The sequence below is a fragment of the Monoraphidium neglectum genome (assembly GCF_000611645.1).
Source record: "Monoraphidium neglectum strain SAG 48.87 unplaced genomic scaffold scaffold01863, whole genome shotgun sequence".
NCBI lineage: Eukaryota > Viridiplantae > Chlorophyta > Chlorophyceae > Sphaeropleales > Selenastraceae > Monoraphidium > Monoraphidium neglectum.
In genome coordinates, this window is record NW_014011765.1 from 1 (window position 1) to 9313 (window position 9313).

A 9313-nucleotide genomic window follows, 5' to 3' on the forward strand; every position below is an offset into this window, starting at 1 on the left:
ACGCAAGGCAGTGCAGTGCGGTGTGTGGACACATGTGTGTGGCAGTTGATGAGCGTGGTCTTGACAGGAGGGTCATCTTTGTGGGTTGGACCGCCCCACAACTTGCGTACAACAACTCCTTGGAGCAACAACGGCCCCGCATGCAGCGGCTGGCCGGAAACAGGGGGTGTCGCGTTGTGCACATGCGGTGCCCAGGGCCCGGGGCCACACTGGCTGCACTGGCTGCGACCCAACCTCAAAAGCAAGATCCACCCCTGGGGCCCCCCGCCCACCCGGCTTCATGTCTCGGTGGAAGTAGCCGTGCTGGTGGATGTACGCCAGGCCTGTGGAGGGGGAGGGGCGGTCGAGAGTGTGTGTGCGGGCGTGTGGGTGGGCCCGCACCTGTGCGCGTGTGGACGCGGGTGCGTTGTGCATGCACGCATGCGCGCATCAGTGCGTACGCCTGTGCTTGCGTTCGCTTGACATGATTGTGTGTGTGTGTGTGAGGGGGGGGGGTGTGCACGCGCACAACCGCGCCTGTGGATTTGGGGGTCCAAGCAACTCATGCCTGTCAAGGGCCACCACAACAGGCCATGCAAATCAACAGAACCAGCCCGCACAGCAGCTGGCCGGGGCGGGTAGGCACGCACTGCAGCGCCCCTCCGCACCTTCCCAGAAGCCGCGTCCACCCCTGCGCCCCCCCCCCTGGTGCCTCACCCTGGAAGACCTGGTGGCACCACGCGCGTATGCGGGCCTCGGGGAAGAGCCTGTCGCGGTCCTTCATCAGCTGGTACAGGTTGCAGTCCTGGAGGGGGATTGTGTGTGTTGTGGGGCGTGTGCGTGAGTGTGTGCATTTGTGTGTGTGTGTGTGTGTGTGTTTGTGTGTGTTTTTGTGAGAGTGTGTGTGTGCGCATGCTTGTGTCTTTGTGTGTGTGTCAGGTGTGCGTGGGTATGTGAGTGCTGTGGGCAAAGGGGGGGAGGGAGCAGGTGTGAGGCGGAGGTCGCGGACGCAGCTTACTTGACTGTGACCTGGCTTGCATCCAAGTCCTGACGACGTCAGCTGCCGCGACAGCGGCAATCGTCACGCCCGCTGCAGTCGCTGCCCCTTGCCCGCCCGCTACCAACCGCCGTCCCCAACACCACCACCATCCTCCCTGTGACTCACCAGGAACTCAAACACGAAGAACAGCTCGTCATTTTCCCGAATGACCTCCTTCAGCTTCACAACATGGGGGTGGCTCAGCCGCCGCAGGGACTTGACCTGGGGGAAGGCGACAGGGCGTCCATGTGCTTGCGTTGGGGATGGTGTGTGCAGGTGCATGCGTCCAGTTGGGGGCCCAGAGGGTGCATGTGTGTGCATGTGCACGCGAGTGTGTTTATGTGTCAGCATGTGTGCCTGTGTGTGGGGGATTCGGGTCTGCTGATGGCAGCCGTCTGGGAAGCGTGCAGCGCGCCGCCTTGACCACGCGAGCAGGTGATGGCGCCGTGCGGGTCGGCGCCGTTCCCACCCGCCCCGAGTTACGTGAGCGTGCCGGCGCTGCTCAGCAAACTGGCGCCCTTTCCGCGACACGGCCGTGGCTGCAGGTACTGCTGCTGTGAACGCCGCTTTCCCCTGCTCCGCCGTCCATCCAACCAAGGCACGCCCGCTTCCACCCAGGCACAACAGGCCAGGCCCGGCCCTTCGAGGCGCAGCTACGCCCGACGCCCGGCGAAGGCTGTTCCTCTGACACCGCCGCTCCGCCCAACGCTGCCCCATCGCCCCGCCAGCCGCACGCACCTCCCGCAGGTTCATGCACTCGTCCTGGGGGTTCCGTGGTGCGTGTTTCAGAAGGGCCGCATGTGGGTAAAAGGGCCGGTGAGTGATTGGGGGTTGAATGCGCGAGCATGCTGCACACTTGTAGGCAGCGCAGCCTGTGAACAAGAGCTTGCCGTTGGGGCGGCAAGGCTTGTTGGCAGCCTGTGCGAGGTGCGCACCCAGCTGAAGAACTTGCGCTTCATCTTCTTGATGGCAACCTGGGGTTTGAGTGGGTCGTGGTTTTGGGGTGGGTGGCCCGACGTGTGCTGCTCAAAGTGAGGCGCCCCTCGGATTGTGTGAGACGCATATCGTGGCCTCGGAGCGCGATGTGGCGCCGATTTGAGCGAATCCCAGTTCTCACAACCGCTGCCATGAGAAGAGGCAGGGCGCGGCCTGCGCCGCGCCAACCGCGCCTGCATGCGCCCCCCTGCCTCGGCCGGCGCCGCGCCGCGTCCCTTCCCGCGGCCCGCACGCGGGGCGGCGCGGGCAGTTGGTGGTTTGCTTGCAGCTCACCACCTCATTGGTTTGCCGGTTGACGGCCTTCCACACATTGCCGTAAGTGCCGTCCCCCAGCTGCTTCATCACCCGATACCTGCCGAAGCCGCGATTGGGGGACCGGATGGCGAGCGCCGTCGCCTGGGGGCTTCGGAGCCAAGCAGGGCGCTCGCAGCTGCCGCAAGTGCTTTGCCAGGCAGGTGTAATGCAGGGCCGTTGATGTTGGGCAGGTCACCGTCTGACGGTAACCAGATGCCGCCTTGCGGCGCGGCGTCTTCGTTGCTTGTGTGCGCATATCACTCAACAGGACCACACTGGTAGTGGCCCAGGTCCCGCGCCGATGCTCGATCGTTTTCTTTCTCTACAAGCCACGAAGTACGCTCCAGGCACACACATAGCGTTTCTCGCATGACAAGCACAGCACCGAAACATCGCCCGCAGCTGCACCCGAGGCTTGCAGCAGGGACTACAATGCTCGAACACTCCCATATATATAGCCGGCACCACACACGCACCGATTCATGGTGCTGGGTCCCACTCCTCCTCCCCAGGGCGGGAGTTTGCGACCCGCCGCGCCCGAGCGCTCAAGCGGGGGTGGTTATACAGGCAACACCATATGAATCACCAACCAATACACGCCTAGCGCTTCCAACGTGCCGAGGCTAGATCGCGTTGAGAGTTTGTTTTAGTCCAGGGATGTGTAGGTTTCGTGGTGGAGAGTCGGAAATCAAAGCGGAAACTGTGAGTGTGTTCGAAGCAGGCCGGACGTGCTTGCACAGTCACTGTTTGTCGCGCGAGCCGCTCAAGCGGGCCGGTTCACGGCGCTTGAATCGCCGATAACTTTCTTCCGGCCGCCTAGGCACAGTTGCATGACAGATTTCTAGGACCACTTGCATCGTTCCAATGTGTACCTTGAGAAGAATAAAAGTGCATGCAGGCGCACGATGTTGGGCTGCACCCGCTCTGCTTTCAAGCCTCGTCCAACCCAGCCCTGTCAGCCTCGGAGGGGGGCTAGTCACGGGGCCTGCAACTGATGCGCTAGCGCTGGACAACAGAACAGGCCTGGTTTTACTGCAGGAGCCCTTGGCCATGCAGGCACGCAAGCGCTTGGGAGCCAATGCAATGGAGACAATACTGTACCCAGTGACCCTCTTGCTTGACTGATGTGTCCACTTGTCAAGCCTCAAAGTAGTACCTCACACTAACTCGCGCCGGTATGCTTGCGTGGGATGTGCTGGACGGACAGCTGTCAAAAAAAGTGTCATCAGTACTGATGTGCTGGTCAACGTGTCTGCATGATTGTGAAAAATTCAAGGAGGGCCAATGAGCGTGTGCACTCAAACGAGGTGATGGAGATGTTTTTGTGTATTGAGCAAATTAATTTGCACCACCCCAAATTACCCCTTACATCTGCACAATGGCCGGGGGCAGTGAAGCAATGCAATTTTTGCATTGCATGGTCCAAGGGAAATCCTGTGCAGAGCTTTGCGGTGTTCGAGGACCAGGGCAGTGCAACTTTTCGCCTAATCGCCCAAGGGCTGACTTGCACAGGCCATACGTGGCTGCACAACGAGCTGCACCGATGCACCGATCCAGCTGCCGGGCCTTTATCGGCTTCGCAGTCCTCTCTATGGCCCTCTTTCCCAAGCATCGGCTTGAAGCACCTGTGGGTGAGGTTCCTGGGCATGTATCAGCTCTGGACGGGGCATGCTGATTTGGGATAGTGGGAGTGCAGCGCGAGGCCGCCAGTCGCGAGCCCAGCCCAGCTCAGCCACGGGGCTTGTCATGCAGTAGCTTATTAGTGCTTGAGCTAGGTGGAGAACGACGACTCTCAGACAGGATGAGCAGAGATTGCAAACATCGACGAGGGGGAGTGGGACTCGAGGCCTGCCATCCAGGAACAAGCAAGATGCCAGTTATACTGGTGGCAGCAAGTGCCCTGGGACAGTTGATACCTCGGCGAGGGCCGGCAGACGGCTTGGTGGCAGCAGTGCGATCGCCGCCGCCCGCCGCAGCCGCTGCTGCTTCCACCTGAAGAGCCAGTGTCGGGGCCAGTGATGGGCTCTGCGCATCAGTCACACGCCATTCGTTACGATGGTCTTGCAGACCTGCACAGCGGCATGGCGTCGCCTGCTCGCCAAAGCCGAAGCACAGTACGGGCGTGCCAGGCATGCAGCCACGTGCAGCAGCAACCCTGCAGCGAGCGGCGATGCGACGATGGAGCTTTTTTCCTTTATTGCCTTGGACCTGGCCGAAGCTCCGTGGCCCCAGACGCCCCATGAGTGCCGGCTGCTACGCGCGGCCAGTAGGCGATCGCTGCTGAGAGGTTGACGGCGTCGCATGGCAGCGCTGGAGGCCGCGGCCGCTCACCTGTCATAGCAGCAGCAGCTACGGCTGCGACAGCAGCTGTGGCAGGAGCGGCAGCAGCAGCGGAAGCTGCGGCAGCAGCAGCAGCAGCAGCAGCGGCAGCAGCAGCGGCAGCAGCAGCGGCAGCTGCGGCAGCTGCGTCAGCTACGGCGGCGGCATCAAAGCAGCAGCGGCGGCATCAGCAGCATCCGCAGCTGCGGCAGCAGGAGCAGCACCAGCAGCAGCTGAGCAGCAATGTTGGCAGCGACACTCAGTTTGGTGTATGGCAGCCACAGCTAAGATTGGTATCACCTACTCCCTCCTTCCTGTATCACAAATTCCTGGAGGCCCCCACTGTTCTGACGTACCTGCCCCCTTCCTCCCTCGTGCCGCGCAGCACTCAGGGACCCCCCCTAACGCCGCAGCGCCGCAGCAGCCAAGATGGTGCAGAGGCTGACGTACCGCAGGCGCCACTGCTACAACAGCGCCTCCAACCGGACGCGCGTGGTCAAGACCCCGGGTGGGTTTGGTTCCTGGGGATTGCGACCCCACCCTCGAAGGACGGAGACCCTCGCAGTGCCTCAACAATATCCGATGTCATCCACATGTTCATCGCGAGGCGCTTTTCGGGCTTGTATTGTGTGCGGCATCACCTGGCCCGTGACTTGCCTCACAAGGCAGCTTTGGTCAAACCCGATTGTGCTTTAGGTGAAACCTCCCGCCCCTCCCCCTCCTGGGCACCCTGCAGGCGGCAAGCTGGTGGTGCAGTACCAGAAGAAGCCCACCAAGCACCCCAAGTGCGCCGCCACCGGCGTGCGGCTGCACGGGGTGAGTGCGCACGCGTGGGGCGCCGTTGCGGCGCGCTCTGAGTTGGTTCTGGCAGCGGCGCGGGACCGACGTGACATGTGCAGACCGCTGCAGCAGAGGCGGGCTGTGTGCCAAGGGCTGTGTGCGAAGGGCCCCCCGCTTCAATCAGGACACTGGTGTTGCTGTCTGCCCCCAAGGCACCGATTATCGTCTGATCCCCATCGACCTTGCTGACCTGCCCAACACACCGCCTTGTCTGCACCTGTCTGCGCAGCTGCCCCAGCGCCGCCCGGCGACTCTGGCGCGCCTGAGCAAGAGGCAGAAGTCGGTCAACCGCATCTATGGCGGCGCCCTGAGCCACGCCGTGGTCAAGGAGCGCATCGTGCGCGCCTTCCTCATTGAGGAGCAGAAGATCGTCAAGAAGGTGGGGGGGGGGGGCTTGGTGTACGCAAGCGCACTGATATGCGTGCTTGGGTGACTGTGGATATGGTGGTGGTGGTTGCTGCGTGGGGACGGGGGCCCTGGAGCGGCCCCAGGCTGCTGTGCGGGGCCATATATATGGCAGTGGCAGGGGGAGTGATCGCGACAATGCAGGCGGGGGGCTTGAGCAGCCTCGACGCCCTGGGACACCCGGCTCGCTCGCCTGGGCGCTCGGTCGCAACGCCCGCCTCTGAAAACTCAATCAAACAAACAGGTGCTGAAGCTGCAGGCCAAGAAGTGAGCGCATGTTTGGCTCGCCCGCACGGCCCTTGTAACTGGCGGTCCTTGGTTTCCCTTGCCTGGGTCCGTGCATCCACTCTAGGTCTGCCAGGCAGTCGCTGGCGGTGATGACCTGGAGGACACGTGGGCAGCCGGCTGTCGTCTAGGGCCGCTCTGATTGCAATGGTGGCAGGCAGGGGCAGCAGCTCGCAAACAGGGTGCAGCAAGATTGCTTCATTAAAAGTGGCTGGATTTCAAGCCTAAGCAGCAGTGCTAAAGCGGAGTGGGGTCCTGGAGCGAGACTGCACACACAAAGTCAATGCCACGAGGCTGAGCGCCCGAATAAACTTGACCATGCGACCCCTCCGCCGGACCGCATCTTGGACCTTGAAAATTCAGCTTAAAGCAGTTTGATCTCAGTCAAGCTCTGTGGTGGTCAAAATGTGTTGGGGGGTGCGGGCGCGATGCATGGCCCCCCCAGCTGCATCAGCATCAGCAGCATGGATCAATCGAGATGGGTACTCGCATGTCGCGCCAGCACGAGGCCAACATTCAATCAGACAAAGGGTTCTTGTCCATCAACATACACGTGCACAAGACTGGTATTGCTGATCCTGAAGACACAAGACACCCCGGGGCGACCTGATTCAGCATCCATGGCAACGTCTCGTGCCTGCCGCTGCCCCCTGGGCCAGCGCAATGATGCAATCGTACTGTCAAATCGAGTGCACGCCCGGGCGGGCCTTGGCTTGCCTGTCCGGTTGAGCAGCGTTCGCAGCAGCTCGCTGGCTCATTGCGCGCCGTCCGGGCTCGAGGGATCCTCTTCTACAAATGTCACCAGATTTCAGCGCCGGCTGCAGCTGACACGGGCTCCGAAGCATGGGGCGCGCATAGTCGCCGCCGCGGCGTCTTCGGATGCACTACCAGACCCAGAGGCCGCCAAGCAGCTGTGAGTGTCCTTGGTGGGAGCTTCAGAGAATTGGCTGCCAACAGAGAAGGGATGCGGCTGCAAATTGGGGTACGGCTACGGTCAAGCCTGATAGCTTCTGATGTGCATGCTTTTGCATGCATGTGTCCCTTTTGCACCACGCAGGCAGCAGCAGCAGCAACAGCAGCAGGCGGAGCAGCAGCAGCAGCAGGCGCAGCAGGGGCAGCAGCAGGCGGGGCGCAGCACGCTTTGGTGGTCTCTGGGCGCGCTCGCTGTTGTCGGCGCCCTGACAGCGGCTGCTGTCGCGTCGGGACACGCGGGCGCAATCAAGGTGGGCGTCGCGGCCCCGTCGCCGGGACCCTTGTGCGATTAGCATGCACTGCAGGAAACATCCCTCATTTGGGGTTAAATTTGCACACGCACAACTACACACGCACATGCATTTGGCATGCCCACAGGCATCGGCCTGCACGTGAGCATGCACACCGTGCCGTGCGTTCGCAAGTGGGTGGTCGATTTTCGCACACGCTTCCGTGCGCTTCTGGCACACGCACAGGGCATCACACCCACACCCACACCCCCACCCGGCCCCAGGCCTACCTGGTGGACGGCCCGCTGGGCCGCAGCGGCTTCCTCGCGGCCTTCAGCCTCATCTTCCTGAGCGAGATGGGGGACAAGACCTTCTTCATTGCCGCGCTGCTGGCCATGCGGCTCGGCAAGTGGGTGGCGCTTCGGATGCCGCGCGGCTGCCACGTGTCTGAGGTCCTTGTGAAGCATCCTCGTGCAGCTGTGCTGTCCAGGAGTTGTTCTTCTGTGTGGCGTGTTGCGCGAGCACGCGAGCGTGTGCGCTGACGCACATCCCTTTGTGTGCGCAGGGTGTGCAGGGTGTGAATGCATGCATGCGGCTGTGTGCGCGCTCGCATGTGTTTGTGTTGGAGTCATGCGCGCAGCGTGCTGGCAGGCCTGCGTTTCTTCAATCCTCTGCAACCACCCACTCCTGCCCGCCACGCAGGCTCGTGGCCTTTGTCGGCTCCGTCGCCGCCCTGGCGGCCATGACCGTCATCAGCGTGGCCATCGGCGTCGTCTTCTCGCGCGTGCCCGACGCGCTCATGACCAGCCTGCCCGTGGGCGAGATCGCGGGCGTCGCGCTGCTGGTCGTCTTTGGGCTGCGGTCACTCAAGGTGGGCGCTGAACAGGCTCCAGGCAAAACCGCTCGCAGGGCGCGCGCGGCCCTCGAGGGACCAGCCGCTGCTGCATCTCACCTAGTTGCTCGCAAACCGGCCCGTGGTTTGGCTTTGCACCAACGCTGGGCTGCTGAAAACGTGATCATGCGAGCATGCACCCAAGGGCATGCGCGCTGCCCGCCCCGACCGGCGCCTGCTCGCGCGCGCCCCCGCCCCCGTCCTCCCCAGGCCGCCGCCGCCGCCGAGCCGGACGGCGGTGCGGAGGACGAGCTGCAGGACGCGCGGTCGGTGGTGGACGAGGCCGAGAGCAGCGGCAAGGTGAAGGCCGGCAGCGGCAGGGGCGCGTCCTGGGCGAACCTTCTGGAGGTGGCGACGCTGGTGTTCCTGGCGGAGTGGGGCGACAGGAGCATGCTGGCCACGATCGCGCTGGCCGTGGCGCAGAGCCCGGTGGGCGTCGCCGTCGGCGCGACCGCCGGCCACGCGGCGGCGACGGCGATCGCGGTGGTGGGCGGCGCGATCGCGGGGCAGCACGTGAGCGAGCGGACGGTCAACGCGATCAGCGGGGTGCTGTTCCTCGTGTTTGCGGCCGCCACGGTGTTCAGCATGTTCTGAGGGCAGGCCGCAGGGGTCACGATCGCGTGATGCGTCGTGACCGGGAGCTCGGTTGAGGCGCGGCCCTGGGGCGCGGCCGGCGGCCGGCCCGTCAGTCGGGCGGGTTGGGGCGTGTTTGGTTGGAGCCCGCCTGCTTGGAGCCGGGCGCGCGTCTTTTTTGCTTGTGCGGCCACCTGCGCCTCGCGCGGCAGACTGCCAGGCGGAGTGTTGACCATTTCGTATTGCGCATTGGAGGAAGCCTTTTTTGCGGCGTTGCCGTGTGTTGCCGCGTTTTGCTGCATGCCGGCATTTTACTGGACACTGGCGGGTTTTGCGGCCCCCGCAGCTCGAAGGCAGCAAGCTGCGAGCGCGCAAGGCACATCCCGCCATTCGGCATCATCCTCCTGCCGGTTGGTTGCCACCCTGACGGCAAACGGGTCTTGTGAGACGAGCGTGCTTGGCGTCTGCATCTGGTCCCCTGTCATTGCC

General features: G+C 63.3%; 2 protein-coding genes across 2 annotated transcripts; one reads left to right on the forward strand and one right to left on the reverse strand.

Moving 5' to 3' along the window:
* Positions 1-993: 993 nt before the first annotated feature.
* MNEG_9231 (hypothetical protein) lies at positions 994-2356 on the reverse strand (the record flags this gene model as incomplete). The annotated part of the gene is made up of 5 exons (XM_014042296.1): positions 994-1008; positions 1145-1240; positions 1757-1780; positions 1954-1992; positions 2288-2356. The coding sequence occupies 5 exons, from the start codon at positions 2354-2356 to the stop codon at positions 994-996; spliced, it is 243 nt and encodes an 80-aa protein (XP_013897750.1).
* Positions 2357-5056: 2700 nt separating this feature from the next.
* MNEG_9232 (hypothetical protein) lies at positions 5057-8845 on the forward strand (the record flags this gene model as incomplete). Its single annotated transcript, XM_014042297.1, has 8 exons — positions 5057-5135; positions 5364-5443; positions 5697-5846; positions 6117-6139; positions 7215-7380; positions 7644-7768; positions 8062-8230; positions 8462-8845. The coding sequence occupies 8 exons, from the start codon at positions 5057-5059 to the stop codon at positions 8843-8845; spliced, it is 1176 nt and encodes a 391-aa protein (XP_013897751.1).
* Positions 8846-9313: the final 468 nt, after the last annotated feature.